This window comes from Rhipicephalus microplus, chromosome X (genome assembly GCF_043290135.1).
Source record: "Rhipicephalus microplus isolate Deutch F79 chromosome X, USDA_Rmic, whole genome shotgun sequence".
In the NCBI taxonomy this organism is placed as follows: domain Eukaryota; kingdom Metazoa; phylum Arthropoda; class Arachnida; order Ixodida; family Ixodidae; genus Rhipicephalus; species Rhipicephalus microplus.
The window spans coordinates 280766690-280790867 of record NC_134710.1 but is presented as its reverse complement, the minus strand read 5'-3'; the positions used below and the strand labels follow the sequence as shown (position 1 = coordinate 280790867).

The following is a 24178-nucleotide window of genomic DNA, read 5'->3' as shown; positions in this document are numbered from 1 at the left end:
TCCGCCATCCGAAGAGGTCACGTAAGAGCTGCAGTGGCGCCACTTTTTGAAGTGGTCATTGTGCGTCTTCTTGGGTGTCCCACTGATTGTCAACCACAACCTTTAGACCTACACCACACAGCACACCTTCGCATCGCACAGCACAAAGCACGTCGCACAACAAGCGCATTTTGGCGCGCCAAAGTGCACCGCACAGCCACGCCCACTGGGTTCACACATGCATATTCACAGCTGCCCCGGCCGTGTCACTGATACCTGGCTGTTGCCTGCTCGACCATGGCATGAATCCAGGCGAAAAAGCCGCCGTTGACTGTCTGGTTCATCGTGCCCTGCTTGCTCAGCTGTGACGCCAGTAGGCGTAGCTGAACTTTACACGGCTTAAGCGGAAAGCCGTGCCCTCAAAGCCAATACCAATAATGAAGAGCACTCGCTCTCACGAAGATCACTAGGTGAGAACTTATTTCTGAGCTCCCTGCTTAAAGTTTTGTACACGGTAGCTTACACTGTGATAGTGACCAGTTAATTAACGTGATGCTTTTGTGATACGTGTGAAGTTATTTCTGAGCTCCCTGCTTAACGTTTTGTACAGGGTAGCTTACACTGTGATAGTGACCAGTGAATTAACGTGACACTTTTGTGATAGTGTCCCAAACTAACATTTTCACACACTAAACCAACCCTGCAAAGAAAGGCTCTTTGAAGCGCGTTCGTCTCAACGCATGTGTTCAAATTCATGTTACACCAACGTGACACTCTGTGGAATTTTTCTTCAATTTCCAGCAAAGACATGAAACTAACCAAAAAATTTGTCTCTGCGCACACAGAGAAAGGAGCGTCTGAACGACCCTTGTTTGCGCCCAAACGCCTTCATCTGGCTCAAAGTATGGCAGACTACTTATTCTTGGGGAAATGCCTTTCTTAACAGCATAAACCTTAGATAATGCTTTGGCCTTCTCGCCACTGTAGAAACTGTGTTCTGGCAATCTGCTATCACCTGCTACGCCACTTTTTGCAAATTTATTCCTGTATCCTATATAAGTATACGTCGAATAATTTTGATGTTGCCTCAAACATCTCAGTGACACGTAACTGCAGACGGGACTGTCTGTACTACTCAATGTATTATTACGGCAATCCTGCCTATCCACGTCGCTATCTAGTGATGATAGCCTCTCCGGTGGGTTTTCTGGTTTGACGAGTGCACCTGCGCACTCTTTCTGCTTAGTTGGAGATAACACATCTGTTTCAAGCCGAGCGAAACTTTCCTTTACGGTCGAGTCATCTTCACAATCTGTCATGCTTGCGACACCTGTCATCTCCGACTGCCAATGAATGCCGCACTCACCAGCCAGCTCAACTTCGCGCTCAATGTTTCGCGTGGTAGCTGTATCACGAATCCTTGAACTTACTGTACTATGATTACCAGCACGTTTCGCCAGGACCATACGAAGCCCTAGCTTCAATCGTTCCATTTCCCTTTCATGATCACCAGCTTCCTCTTTACGCCTGGCAGTCTCCTTCTCAAGCGCCGCTGTTCCCGTTCTTCGGCTTTCTTGCGCCTGGACTGCATGAGCTCCCAACTCTCGCAAAGCCTCTCTTCATCAATGGTGGAATACTTAATCACCTGTATTAGTTGTGGCTTCTTTTGTACGCTTGCTACGTCAATACGGAGCTTCTCACACAAAGACACTAAATCTAGTTCTTTAACGTGTTCAAATCCATGGTCACACCACGCAGACATCTATGGCTCTAACTGTTGTGAAGGTACCTCTAATAAACACTGCCTTCACAAGCAGCTACCAATCTACCCCATGAATAAACATCACCATCTATCGAAAACACCTGGTAGAATCTCCATCGAAAGTGAGCACTCAACAGCATCGGTACAAGGAAAGCAGGAAAGAACACGAAGCGCGTCCAAACGAATCCTGGCACTGCCAACCAGATATGTGACAGAGGAGCGGGACTGCAGGCGGACACCCAGGCGCCGTGCAAGGAAGAACTCTTGTGTGGCCTCTTGCTCACACAAAGGACAGACGATTTATTCACATATTTACAATACTTGGAAAGCTAGGCGAGTAGACTGGCCTTTATACGGCCCACAAGAGGGCCAGTGAAGGCCGGTGAGCGAGGTCTGACTGAACACGCGACGGACTTTTCATACCCTTCACCTGTGCACGCGCATCTCCTCAAACGCAGGCTGTTTTTCCCAGCGACGCTGATGCGTGTTTCTTGCTGCACACACAGACACCTCTTGCGTTCTGGCAGGACGTGCACCACGTTTGGATGGTATGTCAATGAGCATCGCTTGGAAGCCATGGCCTTGCGCTGCTAGTCATAACAGCCACAACTTTTCTTATAGGCACAACTACCAAGCCACTTTCACAACGTTGTGTTCCAAAGCCATTTATGACTTCAATGCTGCCACATGACAAAACTCGCCCACACAAGTAATTCACAAATGTCAAAGGTGTCAACGTGTGGGCAGAGTCGACGTACACGATGCAGTCCACTGCATTAGGCGTGAGTAGGTATGGCAACATAATTGTTTTTTCGTTTCATTGCTGACACTTCTTCCAGAAAAGTACTGCTGCTGACATATTTGATGACCTCGTACTTCCCACTCGATAGTACCATCAAAGCTCTCAACCCCGATATTATCACAGAGATCACACCAGTGTGTACCATAGGTGCATCACCACCCAAACTAGCACCCGTCATCCCAGATAAGCTTTGCGAAGTCACTGGAGAAGCCAAATAAGTGGACTAATACCCAAACAGACACTCCAAACATAGCGTGCCTACCAGAGAGTGTCGAGGACAGAAGTGATGCTTCATGGTACTATCAATGCCCTCAAGCAATTCACCACGGCACTGCTTCAATGCAGCCACTGTCTTGTGATGCTCATTAAGGGCACACGATGCAAGAAAGTTTTTACCAGAAAATCTAAAATTTCAGCATGGTATCGCATTGTTAATTTTTATGCTTTTTTTAGAAAGTACTTTTGTAGCTTAGAACCACTGATTCCGGAATCAAGTAGCCAGTGTATGCGTACCTAGCCCAAAAGAAGCCCCCCCATACTCTCATAATTGGAAGTTCATTTAAAAAAAAGATGTTCCTGTAGCAAATGTAAATGCTTGTGTGAAGTTTGCTGAATATAAGAAATAGTCAAGCTAGTTTCTGATTGCACGCCTAACTTTTTAGCGAAGGCAATCTAAAGACGCTGTGTGCTTCTTCACTTGCATATTATAGCCTTTATATTGTTACAACTTGTGTCTGCCGTGCTGATCTATGAGTCTAGATGTTGAGGGTTAAGAAGAACTTCGGCAAGAGCGAATTTCTTAGCAAATAATACAGCTCTCTAGTAAATGCGAATAACTGCTTGTGCGAATAAGAACATCTAGTGTCTAACTACAGCTTATTAGGTCACCTAGAGAAGGACGCTTAAAAAGTAAATCACAAACAAAACACAAGCCACATGCACATCACATTTTTAATCCAAACGCAAAGCAGCAGATGGGTTTCAATGTCAAAGAAAACACACCTTCATTGACACAACACACTTTCTTCTCTCCATAAGTGATTTTGTTCTGCCATAAAACTAACAAAAAACAAATTAGGAGAAAAATTATAACTGATACGACATTCTGAATTCTTAAATACCATTACGTGAAGGACTGTGTACCTAGATTCATTTTCGAATGTGAGTTTCACCATGAAAACCTTCACATAGGAGTTTTACCCGCAGTTTAGTTCGACGCGATGATAAAAATTTCCGTCCAACTTGAGTTTTTATAGTGTTGCAGCTGCCATTTTCGAGTAATGGCTTAGGACCAACATTGAAGCCCTGTTCTGTTTTTTTTTCATGTTTGTCACCTGAAGACATATGACAAAGGATTTGATACGGAACAAGCGTATTCAAGCATGCGGTGAATGTATGATAACTACACATTTCATTGTAAGCATGCCGGCGCCTGCCTCAGGTTTCGCTGTATAAATTTTAACAATTTGGTGACCTTCGCCACCACGGAATCAACAAGTGCATTTCATAAGTGGCCCTTCTTGGTTTTTTATTCGTTACCCAGCTACCCACGGCAGCCCTGAAAAATCTGCTCGTTTTTTCCAACGTCAACACTCAGGTTTTCAGGGCGCTTCTGCCGTTCCTTCAGCGCACAGGAAGGCAGTCGCCATGTCCCAGGCCATAGACGTCACTTTTAATTTCCTTCCACATCGCTATTTCTCTCTTCTCTTCCCAATGCAGACGCTGAGACGTTCTCCCTCTTAGGGCTGCAGAAATAGCGTCTTTAGCAATCCTCATGCTCCTCTTCCAATCACTCGCAGAATATCAACTTTGCTTTCAATGTACCTTTTAGTGCTTGGAAATATCAATGCTGCCTTTTTTACGTAGATAACGGTTTCACACCACGGTTGAAAACAACATTCCGGCTTGAACAGCGCTCATATGGCGCTTATTTGGAAAACGGGCATTTAGAAGCACTTACAGGCATTTATGCACGAACACCCCAAATAGGCAGTTATAGGCACCATAAATCACCATAAAAGCGCTTAGCCTCGAATTCATGCTCATATATCAAAATGGCACAGTGGCAACGCAAGCAACAAAATAGGCATTTGCCTATAATTCGGTCTCTAGTCATTATACATATACAAGCGGTGTGTCAACATTGCCGCTGCAATTTGTTTCTCTGGTATGACGCTTGCGTATGCTTTTTAAGGACAATAGTCTTTCTTGAAACCTTCCACGAAAAACTTTGGTCTGTCTGTTTGTTTGTCTGTCTGACTGCCTGGCTGTCTATACATTTGTCTATTTGTCCGCCATTACCGCGAACCACATGCTCCAAACAGCACCAGCCGATACACCGAACGGCCGACCCCATCCGCAGCGCCCACCAATGTTGCTCAAGAACCAGCGTTCATACGTGTCCAATTGTCAAGTAAAAAGCAATTATTTCGCATATCTGAGGCACCATAACAACATATATATATTCTGCATGTTCGTCATTTACTAGAAAAGGCATACATATGTAATTTTAAGGATCGTAGCGCTTATCACGCTGCACTGACCATGCAACGCTTGCACGAAACGGGGACTGTTTACAACGCTTTGCTAAGACGAGACGGTGGCGGCACATACCCGTCGCCTTGCGTTCTACACCATATCACCTCTGAGACGGGCACGCACGCCCGTCTCAAGGCCACGTGATTTGTTTTCCAAAAAGAACTTCCAGATGTCGGTCATGTCTCACGTTTGACTTGACTCTATGCGCTCGTTTGCCTCCGCTGTACACTCGAGGCACCCTAGCGCAGCCCCTCCGGAATACGATTCACCAATTTTCTTGCACAGAACATCAAATAAATGTTTTTTTCAGTCTCTCCACAGGCAAGAATATCATCTTTCAACAAAATTCGCAGATTAACATGCAGATACGGGGCCAATTTTTTACAAGGCAATGTCACCCTGCTTAAGTTTTGTTCAAACGCAGTCTGACAGAGCCAGATCATCTCCTCTGACGCATGTCCGATATTATGTCCGCATCATACTCAAACGCGCTTAAGTGAGTGTCGGAAATAATCTCATGACATACCGTACGGTGGAATCACGTTGGATTAACAGAAAAATGTTCCATTCCCCTGTTTATGATGCCTTGCATAGGATCATCACCAGATGCATTGCAGTAGGTCTATAATTCGCTCCAGAATTTTATTGCGGGCATGATGGTGCTCACATCCGCAACTTGCCAAAGCTGTCGTACTTACTCCGCATTACGGGCTCGAGGCAATCAAATATGTCTCCTGGCAAGGTTTTCATAGCAGTCATCGCATTCCCCCATAACACATGGCGCAATGTGGAGTCCGCCGCTACAGGCACTGGAAAAGCAAGATTGGCTAGGCCCTTCATATGTAAACGTTATTTTTAATGTATCTGTGTCAACAGTTCACGCAGAGAACACCTCAGACGTATTTACGTTAGAAACATTTCTCTCCATTATTGCAGCAGTCATCGTATTAACCCCAGGAAATATCACGCAATGTAGTGTCCGCAGCTCGATGTACTAGAAAAGCAAGATTGGCAGGGCCCTTCGTATGCAAATGTTATTTATGATATATCAGTGTTAACAGTTCACGCAAAGAACACCTAAGACGTATTTACGTAACAAACGTTTCGCTCGACAAAGGATATACAACTGCCAGTTCTAGTCGCAGCGTTAGCATAACATGAATTCCCAAGGCACGTTTGATCTGCCGAATTTTCATTTTATTGCAACGCTCTTCCACGATTTTATTTTCAAAATAAAAAGACAGAGAGCACAAGGAAAACAAGGTTGGGTAATGTGCACTCCATAGATTAACTAGTCGAGCGAGATGGGTTACTGCACGACGGGTACATATTCATATTCGTAATACCGCTTCTGATGAGGCTGCCTTTTTTCCAAAGTCAGAAAGCCTCTATGGCAAATGAGCGATGAACCCTCTAGTCTTAGTCGAGAAATATATAATGATGACAAAAAACAACTACCATAAAAAATTGGCAGATATCCTGTACATAAAAAATCACTGACATGCGAAGCACTAACAGAAAATGATATATGTCACTTTAAAATCAGCCCAACGTTACGAGGTGGACGTCAATTATGCCGTACAAGCCTTATATGCCCTAATATTTAGGTTTAGACATCTAAATTACTTTTGTCGTCCGTTAACGTCACGTGATATCATACTTGGTATATGTGGAGCCAGCAAAAAGGCCGCGAGTGTGGTATGAGTGTAGAATTTATTCATGTTTACATGACACGCATATCATGATTATCATTATTAGATGTGTCAATTAACTTTGCCGTCTGTTCAAGTCAAGAGATCCCGAATTTAGTATACATGGAACTAGCGAAATGGGGACGAGCACATCGTGAGCGTTGTATGTTGCCATGTTCTTACATGACACGCATATCACGATTGTCATGTTTACACCAGTCTAATACCTTCATAATGCGTGTTCGTTTTGTTATGCCTAGTTCGGTATATAATAATATAGCGAAACGAGCGCGAGCACACCATGAGCATGGCGTTTTGTCATGACTTGCATGACATGCATGTCATGATTTCTACAATTGCATCTCTCACCTGTGTTTACCATGTAGTCATGTCATATAAAAGCAGTTTCGCAATGTGTAATGTGAACGAAACCTGCGCAAAAGGAGCAGGACCACAAATTGTGAATTATTACATTCATGACGTACATTTCATTTATTTATTGTTATGACTTGTCACTATGGTCACAATACAGTCATGTTATGCTATATCAATTTAGGTATGAATACTAATGTCAAAAGTACAGGAGAGTTGGAGGCCGTAGGCGGATAGAAATATAGATAAATAGATAGATAGATAGATAGATAGATAGATAGATTGATAGATAGATAGATAGATAGATAGATAGATGGATAGATAGATAGATAGATAGATAGATAGATAGATAGATAGATAGATAGATAGATAGATACGCTCAAAGTCGCAAAAGTTCGATATGAAATGCTTCATATTTAAAAACATGAATGAAATGCAGCACTGCGTGAAAACATTTAGCCAGAAACGCATGAGCCTAATGGCTTCAAGAACTGTCGAATAATTTAATAATCAAGAAATCATACTCTGTCCGTTGACAAGCATCAATAAAACCAAGAAAGAGAACAAACTACATGCACTTTCACCGACATAAATGAACGTATGGTATCGTCTAGGGCCTAGAGCACCCTATAAGAGCAAGAGTACGATTCCGGCCCAATGAGCGCTTTTGAAGTATTTTTACTACCATTTTCCGCAGTAAATGCGATATTATTGCTGTCTTTAAAAAATAGTTAAGTTAAGCGCTCTACACTGAGCACATTGATTCTGGTTTATTATTTCGATGACTATACGTAGTGTTTTTATTTAGCACAATTTTAAATGTAATATGTACGTACACTTCGAATTTAAACGTCCACATGCCTAACCTCTATGTACACCCGCCACAGGCTGTCTTACCTAATATAAACGTGTGTCACCCGATTCTTCTCTTACATCATTGTAGTAATCGATAGAGATTTCACAACCAAAGTAACACAAAGTTCACTATCATAACAATACCTAAGCAAAAGAGAAACCTAAAATCAATAGTATTGAAGAATCCTACACATTACGAAAATATGTTTTTCTAGTCAAGCAGTCTCGCATTAAGAGGAATAATCATAATTAGGGAGGAAACACCAGTAATAATAAACAACATATCTTACTTAATTAAAAAGAAGCTGTCAAGTAGGCAAAAGCATTGCAGGCCCCATAAAAAGCAAGCTCGTCCAAAAATTAAATCCTTTACCTCTCGCTCTCTACGCGAAAATCTTGTCACAAACTAATAGTATATTAGGGACATATAGATAACAACAATAGTCATCAGAAGGATACGAAAATACATGTATATATACGACGTAATAAATCATAATGTTGAAGTGGCTGCCTCGGGGCAGCAAGCCCAGCTGGTGCTGCACAGAAATTCCTCCATTAACAAGCACAGTCCTGAGGATAGAGTCATTGGCCTGCTTGTGTGAACTTGGGCTATTCGGATACTCAACTCACACAAAGATCATGACGGTAGACTCGACGGCGAGCGCTGAGGTTTGCGTCAGACGGTGATGTCACCGAGCTCCTGGTTACAGTGCTCGTAGAACTCTAAGCTCTGTGACGACACGCTGCAGCGGACTTTCTTGAGTGAGGTCATGAAATCCTCGAGCGTTATGTTTCGCATCTTTTTGAGGTACACGCACCGGACTTATTCAGGATTGACCTCTCTAACGGGACCATGAGCAGCATCTTTGGCTGGTGCCGTCAGGTCACTTCCCGAGTAGACACTGGTAGCCCTTGTCAGGTACCTGAGATTGTCTAGTGACAACGGGCTATTTCGCTTCCTCCTCGTCAGCACTTCCGGCTGCGATGCCGTTGATGCTTGGTTCCTCAGTGTAACACCCGAATGTGGCGACAGAGGTGGCAACAAGCAGCGCCGATGCTTGTCATTCACTTGGCTTCCAGGACATCCACTCTCGGCCGTCTTTAGCCCCGAGGGACCCTCCAGTTTTGTGGCTGCGTCCTGGCCGGGAGCCACCTTCTGCCATACTCGGCGCTTCTGGTTGGCCTGAGGCCGAGCCACAACCGCATTCCAGGGCAAATAATAGCAGAGGTGTTTCACCTTGACCATGCTGTTTGAGAAGTCGAGCCTGTCCTTGTCTATGTCGAGGTTCTCCTGCATCCTATAAGTAAGCCTGTGCACTTGCTCCCATGAAGGACATTTTCGTTGAGAGATGTCGATAGCGGTGCCTTGCTGAAGTTCCTCGATACCCTTGCGGTAGAGGTCGATGGCCAACTCCTTGAGACTGTCATTCTCCTCGTCATACTTGAGCGCCTTGGAGATGAAGTCGAAGCCCCGCTTATGGTTTTGTTTTTGTCGTATGAGCAGATTCGCGTCAGGGTTCCCACTGGACGCTGACGTTGCGTCGGAGCTGCAACTGGTCGCCGAGAGGTAGCAGCAGTAGCGTTCTTCGTGGCAAGCGCCGTGGTCACCGCGGAAAACGAACACCAACACGGTGAGCTCATTCGTGCAGAGTCATCGCAGTAGCCAGAACACGGCGAACACCGAGTAGGTCGCGTATCTCTCGACGGCCTTCTGTGTGCGTAGCCGAGAAGCGTGGTCGTTGGTGCCGGAGCAGTCGTGTGGCGCGGTCTCCAGCGGGGCTTCGCTAGCAGGCATCTGCACGCAGCCATACCAATCGACTAATCTGTCGAGCTCGTGCGCACGTTTTGTCGGCTTCACTTCTTGTAGAAGAGAATGTTACTCACATGATGATGATAGCCTGCGGTTTGCGACTGGCGAAACAGTTGTTTTGTCTGGCCCTCGGCAGATTTAAACGCGTTTTGAACCTCGGTTCGTACCTCTGAAATAGTATCGTGATGCCGACTGGATTGACTAACGCCCGGTATCACTGATTGATTAACGTAACAAAGACGGAAGGAAAACAGGTCAGAACTCTCAGCGTCATCGTTTTCCATCTAGATACTTGCAACCCCAAGCACGTGCACCAGTCTTCGTTTGCTTCGTCCTTATGCGCAACAATATACAACAGCGTTACTATCTTGTCTGCCATACAAAAACTCGAAATTACGCCACTTGAAATAAGTAAAAAAATACTGGGTTGGGTTCACAAAAAGGAAATATACGACGAAGTTATACAGCAAAAACTAATTATATCAATGTTCGTCATTTAAAAACATTTAATCTGAGACTAGTTTTATTAGAAAGTTCTATTTCTTGTGATTAATGCTAAGGAGAACGCTTCATCACGAAATAAGACGAACGCAGGTGCCGCCAGAAAACCAATTTTATTGAAGGCGGGGCTTCAGGAGTATATATTCGTAAGCAGCGTGAACACCATGTTCGAGGAATAATAGAAGGTTGATAACAGAGAATTCCGCAGCTCCTTTGATGCTTTCTGTTTGCTATACTCCATCGAGCCTTGTAACGTTGTGTCTATGCAGCTTGTGATTTCATATACATACCGGAAGGATTGTTGTGAATTTAGGACTTCGTTTTATTTGTTAGAAAAAAAGGGAGGCTTGCGGAGAAGGCACAGCTCAGTCAGAACGTAAGCGAGAAAAGTGGCCTAAAGAGCCTTTTCTAAACACTCGTTGGGCAAACACTGCAAGCACACTTGCTGGATACTAACTGTGGCGTTATTATTAATAACTTTTGGGTAGTAGAGCAGCATTCGCTAAGGTGACTTTTGTCGTTTTTTTTATAAAGTATTGTATCCACTAAACACTAGCAGTAGATTTGTTCAAGTTATTCATGCACTGGCTGACGACGATGAGGAATTTTGCCTGAAAGAAACTGAAAAGTATAAATGTCAACATTTGTGACGTAGTTGCATCTGACAATTTAAACCATATCCTAATATAAGATACGATGAGATCTTTCCTCCACAATCTAAATTTCAATCCCGGAAATTTTTAGAGAACAGGCTAGCAGATTTCTTACAGCATACGCAGACATGTAACCTAGTAGCCACAGATGCTTCGGTGAATGAGAAAAGTGCAGGTGTAGAAATAGTCTCATGATCACTTGGCTGGTGATTTGTTGTGAGGCTATTCGATTTCACTCCTGTTTTTGAGGCGGAGCTAGTGTTATCACCGTGGCACTGCGAAAACTTTCGTGGAATAAGAACAGAGCAATAATAATTACTGATTTGCTCTCGGTATGCACAGCTCTTACAACTTCTTATACCTCTCGGGGCATGACGACTTTACGATTTTAAGTTCCGTCTCAGCTGAAGTACCTAAAGTTAGTATGGGTACCAGGTGACTGTGGGTTACCATAAATGAAGTGGCCGACGCCTTAGCCCGATCCTCCCTACATCTCCCGATAATTCAGGTTCTCCCGGTGGTACAACAGTTCACCGCAATCAGGGTTAGAAGATCAGCTAACCATACAAATAGGATTGAAGAAATAACCACGTGGACGAAATATAATCATCTAAAATATTCATGAAAATTGCAGTGAAGCCATTCTCGACAATCAGAAGTGATGATCACCAGATTTCGATGTCGTGTTATCTCAATAAGCTTATATAGGTACAGGGCTGGTCAGACAACATCACCCTTCTGCCAATTCTGCGGAGAACTGGAACACATCGCACATTACTTTTTCACATGTGCAAAATATTCTCGTATCAGAGCTCAATTTCTAATTACTCCTTTTACAAAGTTAGGCTTGATATTATTGGAGGAAAATATTTTAGGCTTCGGTGCCTTAGGCTTGCGATTCTGCCACAGGGATGCCTTTGATGCAGTGTGTAATTTGAGTATGAATACTAAACAATTACCATTTTAACCATGTACTTAAAATTATTAGTCCTTTCGTTAGAATAAAACTTAAGTTTTCAAAATTATTCCCGTCAGGTCATTATGGCAGTCTGGAATACCCACTCAAAAGCATATTACTTGTAGTTAAATTGAATATTCTTCGTATATTTGCCTTTCATTTATTTATTTTTGGTATTAAATTTCATAGCTTACCTAAAATAACATTTACCAGTCTCTACGTTGCATTCTTGGCCAATCCCCCAAAGTGGGTACGTGCCATTGTCTATGATAGCAAAGCGAAGGAGAGAAGGAAGGCGCCACAGTTATTAGATAATCAAAAACAAGCTTCTGTAATGGGTTGGTGCATTGGATGAACCACGCGTTACGCTATTTGCATTATGTGACGCCTGGTTTTTGCTTTGCAGTCAAAACCAGGGGCAGTCGAAATTTCCGGAGCCCTCCAATATGGCGTCTCTCATAATCATATGGTGGGTTTGGGACGTTAAACCCAACATATCGATCAATCCTTTGCTGTTCCAAAACGCTTTATTACTCATAAAATACGATTCTTTTCCCAGCATCGAACATACATAGGTCAAGATTGCGAATATGTCCCAAGCACTGGCATGGCTATATGAATTTGAGCGCGAAGCCCCTGGTCGCTATACAGCCGGAATTTCAAAACGCCAAAAATGCACCCCAGAGGCATGACGCTTTACGTTAAAGAGGTGTCCGTGTTGGATCCCGCATTACTCGTATTTCGCATTCAGAGGAGCTTATCTCTCTATCTCAGCGGAGCCCTCACGTCAAGCATTACTCGATGAATATTCTAACTCTAAAATCAAGTTTATACCGGACTTTACTTGGCAGAAATATTACTCAATAATTGAAGTTTACTTATGCCAAAATTTGAAACTTATTCCTAAGATTTGTTCAGTACGAAGTTTTGGTCATTAGCAACTCTTCTAACTTGACAAACAATTGATTATTATGTGGGGTTTAACATCCCAAAGCCACCATATAAATGAGAGACGCCGTAGTGGAGGGCTCCGGAAATTTCTACCACCTTGGGTTCTTTAACGTGCACTCTAATCTGAGCACACGGGCCTACAACATGTCCGGTTCTATCTGAAATGCAGCCACCGCAGCCGGGGTTCGAATCCGCAACCTGTGGGTCAGCAGCTGAGTACCTTAGCCACTAGACCACCGCGGCCAGGCACTTGACAAAGAATGTGAATCTGTTAGTGAGCCACTCACCATAGACGAAATAGCACTTGTTGTTGAACAGGTACCACTGTCGAAACCACCAGGGCTTGATAAAATATCTGACGAGTTTTACAGAACTTTGAAATCATTATAGTGCTCGGTACTGCTTTTGAATGTGGAGATGCTTACTCGCTGTTTTATTATAAGCAACACTGTTGTACTCTCAAAGTTCTCAGATGGAGAAAACCTTCGTCACGTTGATGACTACAGACCAATTTCATTGTGCCACGTGAACTACAAACTTTTTGCAGAGACACTTTCAAACATACTTCAATTTGCAATGTCACTACATAATGGTGCCAATCAGACTTGTGGTCTGAAAGGTCGCTCAATGCAGAATATTGTAAACATTGCTCGCACAGTATTGGAACATTGTTCACAGTAACATGGGCAACTAGAAATACTATAACTAGACGTAGCGTAAGCCTTTGATCAGGTTGGACACTATTTTGTTTTCTCTTTTCGAACATGCCAAAAATACTCTACTATATTTAAAGGCCTAAAATGACACTACAATAAATGTTCAACCAGTTTATTTGTTACTAGCTATCTTTCAAAACCCCTGTTTGTTTACTCGTCTGTGAAACGAGGCTGTTCCTTGTCGCCAATGCTTTTTGCTCTTTACTTGGATAAACTATGCTTAATTGTACTTTCATCTAACAACGTCCATGGTTTTAGTGCTTATGGAAAGAGGTAAAGGTATTAGCGTATGCGGATTACCTAGCATCCTTTTGCACAGATTATTCTAGTATAAAAATTGTGGTGTCAACAATAGGAGAATTAGGAAAAAATTTAGGGGCACAAATATATTGTAGTTCGGCCCACGGACATATAAAAAAACAACAGTTCAGGAAATAGGTTGGTCTTGTGTTCCGCCAAAGTACCTAGGCCTTCATTAGATGTGTTTCGATCATGTGCACATTATTATAACGATAGTATACCCACCCTAAAACGCTTTGCTCTGACGTTTATTATTCATAACCTTTCTTTTTTTGGCAGAAATAAAACAAGAAATTTATTTCTGACAACAAAATACTCTACGTACTGCAAATAGTTTGTTGTTCAAGGGTCTACATACAGAAATTCACCGTATATTTGCTACCTTTATATTGTTGTCAACCCGTGAAGCAATGAATTGATACAATGTTTTTATACCTGTCTTAGCAGGTAGTCTTGGGGTTGGTACATGTCTCTAGTAGACAAGTCGTGTAATGCTTTTCCTATTTTCGTGACCATGCTCATCTGTTGCTTAGAACATTCTTGCAAGGGAATTTTGAAGTTGTCTCACCAATTTTAGTGGTACCTACTACTTTTTCATCACCTCTTTAACTGCAATGGTTCATGGGTGAAGTACACGAATCAGTGCGTTTTCTGACAGATTTTCCATTGAGTATTCATTCTCTAGCTCAAGAAAAGACCTACATTCTGCTGTCCTGGATGTGCTCTTTCCGGCCCCACTTTACCACTCACTATATATTGAACTTTTTGGTCATGACGTGCAATACGTGTAACGAAATTGCCGATTTCACCAATAACCAAGACATTTACTTTTAAGCTAAGATCTGTTCATTGCGGAGTGCTACAAGGAAGTTTCTTTGGGCCTCTACTTTTTATTATCTATCTTAACTATATGATCAATATTAGCCCTGAGGCAAAGTTCATTGTTTACGGGAATGACACGAGCATATTTTTCACTGGAAATGATATTGATGGTCTAACAAAACAATGTAAAAATGTTATGAAAAATCTAGAGGAGTGGTCTGCTTTAAATAAAATGAAAATAAATGTGGGGAAGACAACAGCAAACATATTCAGGCCAAAGAACAAGCGCAAAGCTCCACATCAAGACAACATGTTACATTCCCGAAGTATTGAAATTACCGAAAATTTCAAATGTTTGGCTGTTATCATTCCTCCCAACACGTCATGGGATCATCATGGAAATTACGTCCTAAATAAAGCAAGCAAAATCACAATGGTAGTAGGTCGCTTATACTACATTCTTCCCACATATGTTAAACTCTTACAATCTAATTCACTTTTTCAATCCCATTTAAACTATTGTCAAATGGTATGGGGTAACGCAACACTCCATAATCTAGAATGTATTTTTCTGTTACAAAAAAAAAAGTATATCCGGAATGCATACAACGTTTCTTACACAGCGTCGACAATAACTTTCTTCAAAACTCGGGCGTGATCCCTGCATATATCTGTACCAATATCGTTTGAGCCACATATACAGAGATCAATATCGGAACATAAACAACTTACGTAGTCTTGCCTAAATTCAAAGAAAAACTCCAATTTATGGTACCAGACTCTTAGGAGAGAGGTCAGTACCAACACCACGTTCAAACTACGGAAAACAGAAGCTCCAGTAAAAATACCCGCACTAATAAACAGCTATAAATTGACGCAGTTTGATCTTAATACGGCCTCTTTAAAAGATCTTAAAAGGATGCATGTGGTTTCTGCATAGATTCATGCGCAATACTCAAACTTTTAGATTTTGTTGCCTTTCAAAAGGAAAATGTTTGTTGAAATATGTTAAAACACTAGCATGCCCCTGTATGTATATATGCGTGTTTGTGTGGTTTGTTTTGTGTACTTATGTAAAAGTGCAGGAGTATATATGCATTTATATTTATATGTCAAATATTTGTACTAATATTCCCACACGGCCAAATACACAGCGTTGTGGGCTGGTCAAGTTGTCCGGAGACGGCTTTTTTTTCTACAATCCCCCCATCTGTATTTCACGAAGATGGAAAATAAACTTTTATTATTATTATTATTATTATTATTATTATTATTATTATTATTATTATTATTACTGCACAAAGTGTATACAGAAACAATACCTGTAAAAACCTGGTTAAACACCAAAGGGATATTCGTATTACCTGTTGCCTCAGCGAAGTTCCGGGAAGAATAGAACATTGCTTTATTAGTTGTAAGGACGCCATTGTTTTCTTGGACTTCCTGCAAAGGGCTTCAAAAACGTCTATATTTAAATTCTCATAGCATCTGTTATCTCGTACCACCCAAATGCAATAGCATGCCAGTTGACATGCTGTTGTTAATGGGCATGCATAGTTCATAGAAAACATGAACGTCTTATAGGTATGTGGAACCATTTGTGTCCTCGCGATGCCACTGTGGGCAAATGACTATGTGGCTATGGGGCTTTTATGACGAACTGCAATTTCAGCCGGAACGATATACTGAATTCATGAAGTGTGCTACTCAAACACCCTTTTAGACATTGTATTGTGTGTGAGTTACTTTGTAACGTTCATTGTACATTTGTCGACTTGACCCTATGTATGTTGTACGCTATGTATATACATGAGCCACATTTGTACTAAATACCATACAAGAAAAAAAACGGCATACCTCAGTGGTGGAATACTGGGCTGGCACGTAGCCAACCTAGATTCGAACCCCAATTTGTCCTTGGTACTAGGTTTTATTTTATTTCGCCAGAGTTGTTACGGACAATGGCGGCGGCGGCCGACAAATACGACGTCACACCTCGTTTTACAGCTTTCGCTCTAATATTACAAATAAAGACTTCCAGACAATGATGCCAGGTAAAGAATAGGGGATGCTTTTGAAGTCATTTTAATGTAAATGTGAAGAAAGAAAAGTGGACGAAAATAAATTTTGGCGCATGTTCAGACGCTGCTGGTGGCCCCGCTTGTTTTCGTCCACTTCTTTCTTCCACTCTATTATACAATTACTAGTAATGACGTCCCCGATACTTTCTTTAGGATTATTGTTTGCTAATTCTCAATGATATTATGCGCATATTTGTGGTTCTGCCCTAAATAAAATATTTGTGTGTTTGTGCCTGTTTCGCCTTCCTTCCTCTAATAGTGCCCTTGCGAGCTTTTGCCCCTCGACCAGATCATTCTAGTTTGTGTAATACAGAACTTCTGATAACAGAATCTATATTGCATAGGATACGAAGCCGTTGTGATTGATTGTTTGCTATTATATTGTGAAGGTAGTTTCTTTCTGCTTCAGCATGTCGGAAGGATCAATATTTAGGTGTACAAGAGTTGCAAAAGAATTCAGCTAGCGCTTTCATTATGCTTATTACGGAATATCTGGGACTTAGCGAAGGACTTGCACGTTGATGATTTTCTGATAAAGTGATTGTACAGAAGGTAAAGCAAGTGCAACTTCACGAGAAACTCATGTCAGGCCCTATTTTTAGTTGTTCGTCCTTTGAAACTGTTTAACAGTATGTGAAGTTGGCACTCTCGCACACCACGGTTAACAGAAGGATACACATCTTCCCTCATTGTTCTATTTTCGACCATAACTTCTGCCAGAGACAACTGACGGCGAAGCCTCATTCATTTTTCTCGTTTACAGCACCTTTATATACACGTCGCTGGGCGTGCTCTCAGCGTCATAAATAAATCACCGCACTGATGAAGTTTATTTTCTTTCCCTCGGCATGAATGTACTCCCGTACCACCATAAAATAGCGGGCCTGACCTTCCGATTGATGTGTCTAAACATTTGTGGCAATGTGTCCTAACGGAAATTTTCGACACCCCACCACTGGACACTTTGGCATGTACCTCACTATCAAGCGCGTACGGCGCCGTTTCTTCTAGTCAGGTCTTGTGCACTTGGTACACTCTTGGACAAACCCTGGCTAGACTACAGGCCTGCAAGCAGAAAATCATGTCAAATTATCGCCGCTTTCATGCGGCTCCGTAACTGTGTCCCAGAGAAACTGGCCTGATGTGAAGTGGCCTTCAGAACAGCCGGGACAAGGATCAGCCGAGATTTAAGGTGACATTTTTCTTGGCAAGATATGGCCTGCAGTTAGGAATGACATTTCCTAACTGCAGGCCATACAACTGCAGGCCATACATAACTGCAGGCCATACATTTCCTAACCGCAGGCAACAGGGCCGGCTGGCTTTAGGCCGGCCGGCCCTGTTGCGGTGGTGGAAAAGAAAGCCTTATTTTAAACTTTTAAGAGCGGTTTCTCGCCGATAATGTGGTGGGTATTATGACTACAGGCAAATTAGAAAACCATTAGTATCACAATCATCTGCATCTGCGAGATTAACATGCAGAGCACACACAGCTCTGGAATCGAACTCGGGACCGCATACACGTGAAGAAGATGTCTTACCCATTGCACCACAGCGCCACCGCATGAAGGCGAGTCTTTTATTGCGATTGCAATAATCACGTTTTCACTATGGTTCCCACCAAGCAACGAGACGAATCGTCAACACCACTTGTCCTCTGTGATGGCTCTCCGCATGGCCACTGGGCTCGACCGAACAGAAGCGACCCTTCTTCATCGCTTATGGCTAGGAGTTGCATTTACGAAATCTTATTATTTTGTGCTAGAAATGGCCGCAACGCTCTCTGCGATGCCTGCCACTGCGAAGAGACGCTACACCACACCCTGTGCGACTGTTCATGTATGACATCCAGAGACAGTTGTTAGCATCCATTCTTGCACGTATCGACAGCAGCCAAATGTCTGTAGACACTATTCTGTCAAGTGCCCGAGAGAAGACATTGCATCAGAACAACAAAACAACAATGCCACATCGCGCGGTGGCGCCCACTCTAATCTCCTACGCGTGCTTTACCCGGTAAGATAAGGGCGTGTGAGTGAGCGACGCTCCTTCATTCGCCCTTATCTCGCGGCGGCGAGGAGGGGAAGGTTGTATGCCTTCGCTGGCCTCAGGCTCTACCTGGAACAATTCTGATGTAGTTACCTGGTGCACAATGGTCACTGAAATCATTGCGGTTTACTTTTGTGAAATGCGCGCGCTCTTTAGACACAGCAAAATAACAAAGAGACGCTTATTCGCGTGCATCCGTACCTGTGAGTGGGTTTCGTGCGTCAATTGTGCGTTGAGAACTGGAGGCATGTTTCCATCTGCTTTCAATCCTGCGCGTGACCTTTTCAATTCGCTGCTATCGCGTTCATTTCTTCGCCTTATCGGCAAAGCTGTGAGTTTTTTGGGGGATATATATCTACTATGTGGCTTTTTGCAAACCGTCGGTGGAAGTTTGAACTGTTTTTGTGCCATATGCATGCAGGTGATCAGCGAATAGTTTGTAGGGCTTCATGAACTCTAGCCAACAAAAGTGAGCACTTTCTGCTCCGACTTCGGCTCGTAGAGCGCCGATAAGCAAGAATGATTAACGTGTGTTTGTGCGCCGTTTTAGTGCTTAATTCGCGGACGAGGCTGTGTTCGGCTGTCGAAACATACGTGCATGTCTTGCACGTGCGTGTGCTGTGAGCAATTTCTCTGATTTGTGTCGGGAGGTTCACGCGTGTCAGTGACATCAGCCTATTCTCAGCTGTGTGAACAGAAAATGCGCTTACGCACGAATCGTTGCATATGTATTTTAGCATGCCTACACTAACACTTGCATTTCGTACTTGCGAACTGCCGTGAGCTGCACGCTGGGGCAGCAGTGCCTTTTTAGCATATCGACGATTACTTATTTATGCATTTAGAATTGATGCGCATTATTTTGCAAAATAGAGCGGTTTTCGCTCAGTTTCAGTTTTTAACTGATCTCATTTATGGGGATTGGCTACCTTTAACTTTATCCAGCGTCACACCGTTGTTCAAGTGAACGGCGAAATGCACACCAAGGTCAACTATCACGTACATAATTGCACGTGATACAGGTTGGTTTCGGTGGACAGGTCAGTTTCCCTTCAAATAAAAAATTCTTCTGCACAACTCTTTTGAAAACGTCCGCCTGCAGTGGGTTTCAAAAAATAGTGCAAAACAACCCTGAAATATTTATTGTTACTGCATGCAGTTACATTTTAGGAAATAGAGATTTCCGAAGCTAATACTTTATCTCCTATTAGTACACTGGTTGTTTTGGTTTTGGTTCACTGTTACAAATCCATGCTGAAATATGAGGTCTGTACTTAATATTCAAAAAAGTGAGCAAATGTCCGTGACATAGCTCTCCTGCTGACTTCTGCACCTGACTTCTGCACTTGATGTTTATCATCAAATTATGCAACCGCTAAGCATACATCAACAAATCGATTTTCAATTTTGATCTTTCTCTGTCTTGCTGCCTTCGGTTTGTTTGTTTTTTGCCATGCTTTCCTGAAATCACCAGTTAAACGTCTTTCGTAGAACACGAGCATCAACATACATAGGTCAGTGTTTCGGTAAGTTGTTGCGCAAGCACTAGTACTCTTTTATTTAGAGCATGACACAATGTTGTACCTCAACAACTGATGAACGGAAAGTTGTTTGTATTCTTTTATCGAAATCAAAAGAGAAACACTGCGACCTAGTTTAGCCAAATGCAAAGAGATTTATGATATCTTCAATAAAGTGTGCTATAAGGCACTGGGAAATGTTTCCGTCCTAGATCATTTCGTAAAAAAACGATCATCACAAGACAGCGGGACGAAACGGCGACGCACGAATGATTCGGCATGCAGGCGACGGTGAACGTGATGCCGGCGCCGGGCGCCGAGCTGGTGAGGCGGAGGGTGGGGGGCGTTTCTTTTTTATTTTTGCGGCTCTCATTTGTTATCGCTGAACCAATCTGCGTAAGTTCATGCCGGCTCCTGCAAGCTGGCACGACAAAGACGGTGGCTCTCCCCTTTTTTTCTGTTTTCTTGTTTTTGCACCTGCTCTTACCGGCGTTACATCTGCACCGCGCGGCTGTCACGGGTATTTTTTACTGCTGGACTCACTATAGACAGAACTTTAGTCGGTACGCAGGAGCGCGCCACCTTTATGCCGTTCGTTATCCGGCACCTGACAGAGAGTGTACGACAATACGTTGCCACGTGTGAGGTATGCCAACGTCGAAAAAACACCGTCGCTGCTACCCGCTAGCCATCTTCAACTAATTGACATACCTGCAGAACCATTTTACCGTGTTGGGATAGACCTGCTCCTTCCTTTTCCTACATTAACATTGGAAAAAATGAATAGACGTGATTGTAAATTACGCTACACGCAACGGTATTACTCGAGCTCTACCGACAAGCTGTGCAACCGACGTTGCTTACTTCTTGTGACGGGAAGCTATATTGGTTAACCGTACCCTGAGACAACCCTTCACACACTGTGTCTGTACATTTCTATCAGGAGTCATAGCTGATATCTTGTTCCGCGAAATACACACTGACCACCGCTTACAAATTTCAAACAAACGGCCTCACAGAACGCTTTAACCGTACACTCAGAAATATATTCGTTATGCACGTGTGGCCCGACCACCGAGACTGGGACCTTGCCTTACCCTATGCAATTTTCGCATATAATTCATCTCGTCATGACACAGCGAGTATTTCGCCATTCTATCTTTGTATGGAAGAGGGCTGACTTTACGACTGGGCACAGGAATATCCATTCATACCTCGACCACCAGCAAGTATGCCCGCGGCGTGATTGCGCGAGCCGCTCATGCACGTCAGCTCGTCACCGCTCGGCTGATGGCGTCGCAGATCAACCAACAGCCTCACTACGATACGGAACATCAAGGCGTACATTAAGTTCTCGGTACCTTCGTTTTACTCTGTTGGCCTCATCGGGTTAGTATATCAGAAAAACATTTGTCTCGTTACATGGGAACTTACAATGTGTTGTGCTAAGTAACACCTGTTACCATGAGATCTGCCTCATCGACCCAACATCATCTCCTGTGCAGTCCAGTGATCGTGTCCACGTTTCGCGAATCAAGCCCTACAAGATTTCGTCAGATAACAACCTTAAAAGCCCCGAAACAGTGGCTTCGCCACGAGAAGTTATCCTACTTGTCAGTGGCATAGAGGGCAAAGAAGACAGACAGGCGCGAGCTCATATATATGACTGGCGCTGCTCGCTTAACAGGCTGTACATATATGTACGTCTACTTTTCCGAGTCGGTCTTAGTCTTGTTACAGTAGAAAAGCAATAGTGAAAAATATAATAAATGGAGAAAATTGAGACACGTTGATGAATTTGTAAAAAAACTTTTCGAGCAGATGAAGCTGACGTCATTGGTGTTTTTCCCACAGCTATTTTGCAGTTATATAGGGTTTTTCATTTGGGGTGGGGGCAAGCCAGTCTCACCATAATCCCCCCTCTAATCACGTGGTGGAGTAGGGAAGAAATTAAACTTGACATTGAAAATAATAAAAAAAATGAAATGAGAACATGCTTATCGCAAGGACCTGCTACTGTTATTGGTCCCCAGTTTTCCGAAAGGAAACAGCTCTCTAAGCTTGTCATCTCGAAAAAAGGTAAGATAACGTCATTAACATTGAAGTACGAGAACAGGTTGTGTATATCGTCACATCATTGTGGCGCGACGTCGGTGGCAGCGCGTTCGTCTTAGATGAAAATCCTATTTTGACAAAATTGTGGCCGCGAAATGGAAAGCAGATCGCCGCCACTCTATACAAAGATGGCAGCGAGAAAGGGGTTCGCTGTTGGTAATTATTTATTGTGGTAACGAGCGTCGGCATATATAAATGTGTCCTCGATCATTCGAGAAATATCACTTGTGGCCACGTTGCTTCTAAAATCAACTCACCTGTACGTGTTTGCGTGCTTATGTCTAACGTCATTTGCCAAGATTTTCTAGAAGGCGCCCAGACATTCTGGCTAGATTTGCGCAAAACAAAATCTACATGTGCAATGGGCCAGCAATATAAAACACAGAAAGAAGGGAGCATGTGTGGCAATATTTGCGAAAGATGTCACTAAACAACTTCCAGGTTTTGCTTAGAAAACTACGCTAGCGACATTGAATTCATGTACAAAAGCGGAATGATAATACAGAGACTTTCTACAATATTTGAGCACAGAAACTCTGTAGCGATGGTCCCCTTTGAGTACCTGACGAAGGGAGAAACAACTGTAATGAATAGTTCGAGCCTGTGGGCATTGTGATGGAACATTGGACCTGTTTGTTAAGCAAGTTGGTATACGATTGCTCTCGAAGAAAACCACCAAAACTTGCGAATGGGAAAAACGGAGAATCAGGCGGAAAACAAGGATAGTGATTCACGTGTGACATAATGACGATAACCTGCATTGGAAGAATTCACGATTTTTGCAGTCTACCCACTCAAACATGACGACCTCGAAAGGCTTCAAGATTTTACTTTCTGTCACAACAGCCGTTCACGTGCATGGCGCAGCTGATGTACGTGAACCCAGCGTGCTTTCATCAATGCTGTTCGGCCAGCCTTTCAGCAAGTCACGTAAGTTTGAAAAAAAAGGTCCACTGCGCTGAAACTTATGGCGGGTGAATGCGTGTTCATGTAAAAAAGTTCTTAACCACTTTCGCAATTATTACTGTGTTCTTAGTATCGCAATTTAGTGCTTAACCAATGCAGTGTCCTTAACATTCATCTAGTCCATCAGCGGTGTTGCACAGGTCTGTCATGTATTAAGGGCGTTTTTTTATATTGCGTTTCTTTCTTCTCATTATCCCAACACATCGCATTCACACTCGCTTGCAGTGCTGTATTATACATGCCTATGCTGTGTTCCTCCTCCTTACCATCTTCCCCAACCTCACATTTGTCCTTCTAACGCTCAGTTTCCACCCTTTGGTATACTCGCCGATAAGCTACACTCTACCCTTTTCACTGTCATTTCCTTCTTCCTCGCAATAACATCTCTACTAAGCCGTACTTTATTTTCCGAAATACTTCCTATGATGTTCCGCATTAGACTATGAAACGATTCACCCTTGTTTCCTTTTTTTTTCTCATCCACACCTTCACTTCCATTTTCCACTCTCATGCTTTGCTGTATATGTGGCCATATGGTGTTCTTACCAACCTTAGGTTACTCTCCTTAACTTCTTGCCTTGGCTTTTTACCGTGCGGCCCCGTTTATTTACCATGTGGCACCAACTTTGTCAGCTTCATAGAAAATAGGCACTCCACATAAAAATGTTGTTGACACCTCGTATACATGATTTTGCCTGCGTGACGCCGTACATTGCTTTGACACACACTCTGCTTTT

General features: G+C 43.0%; 2 protein-coding genes across 3 annotated transcripts in view; one reads left to right on the top strand and one right to left on the bottom strand.

Moving 5' to 3' along the window:
* The window catches only part of LOC119167908 (uncharacterized), an 82126-nt gene that overhangs the window by 22139 nt on the left and 35809 nt on the right, over nt 1-24178 (top strand). Inside the window, exon 2 of one of the 2 annotated variants that reach the window (XM_075879239.1) lies at nt 23261-23405. The exons of the other annotated variant lie outside the window; for it this stretch is intronic. Coding sequence (XP_075735354.1) covers nt 23276-23405 — 130 coding nt within the window. The 5' untranslated portion in view covers nt 23261-23275. The remainder of the gene's footprint in view (nt 1-23260; nt 23406-24178) is intronic. 2 annotated transcript variants of the gene reach the window in all.
* LOC142776141 (spastin-like) lies at nt 8511-9759 on the bottom strand. The gene has a single exon (XM_075879241.1). It carries the CDS (start codon nt 9294-9296, stop codon nt 8823-8825), a length of 474 nt encoding a protein of 157 aa, XP_075735356.1. The 5' UTR covers nt 9297-9759; the 3' UTR covers nt 8511-8822.

Excerpts from the sequence above, each read along its gene's own strand:
- LOC142776141 (XM_075879241.1), bottom strand. The coding sequence starts at position 9,296 with ATGCAGGAGAACCTCGACATAGACAAGGACAGGCTCGACTTCTCAAAC.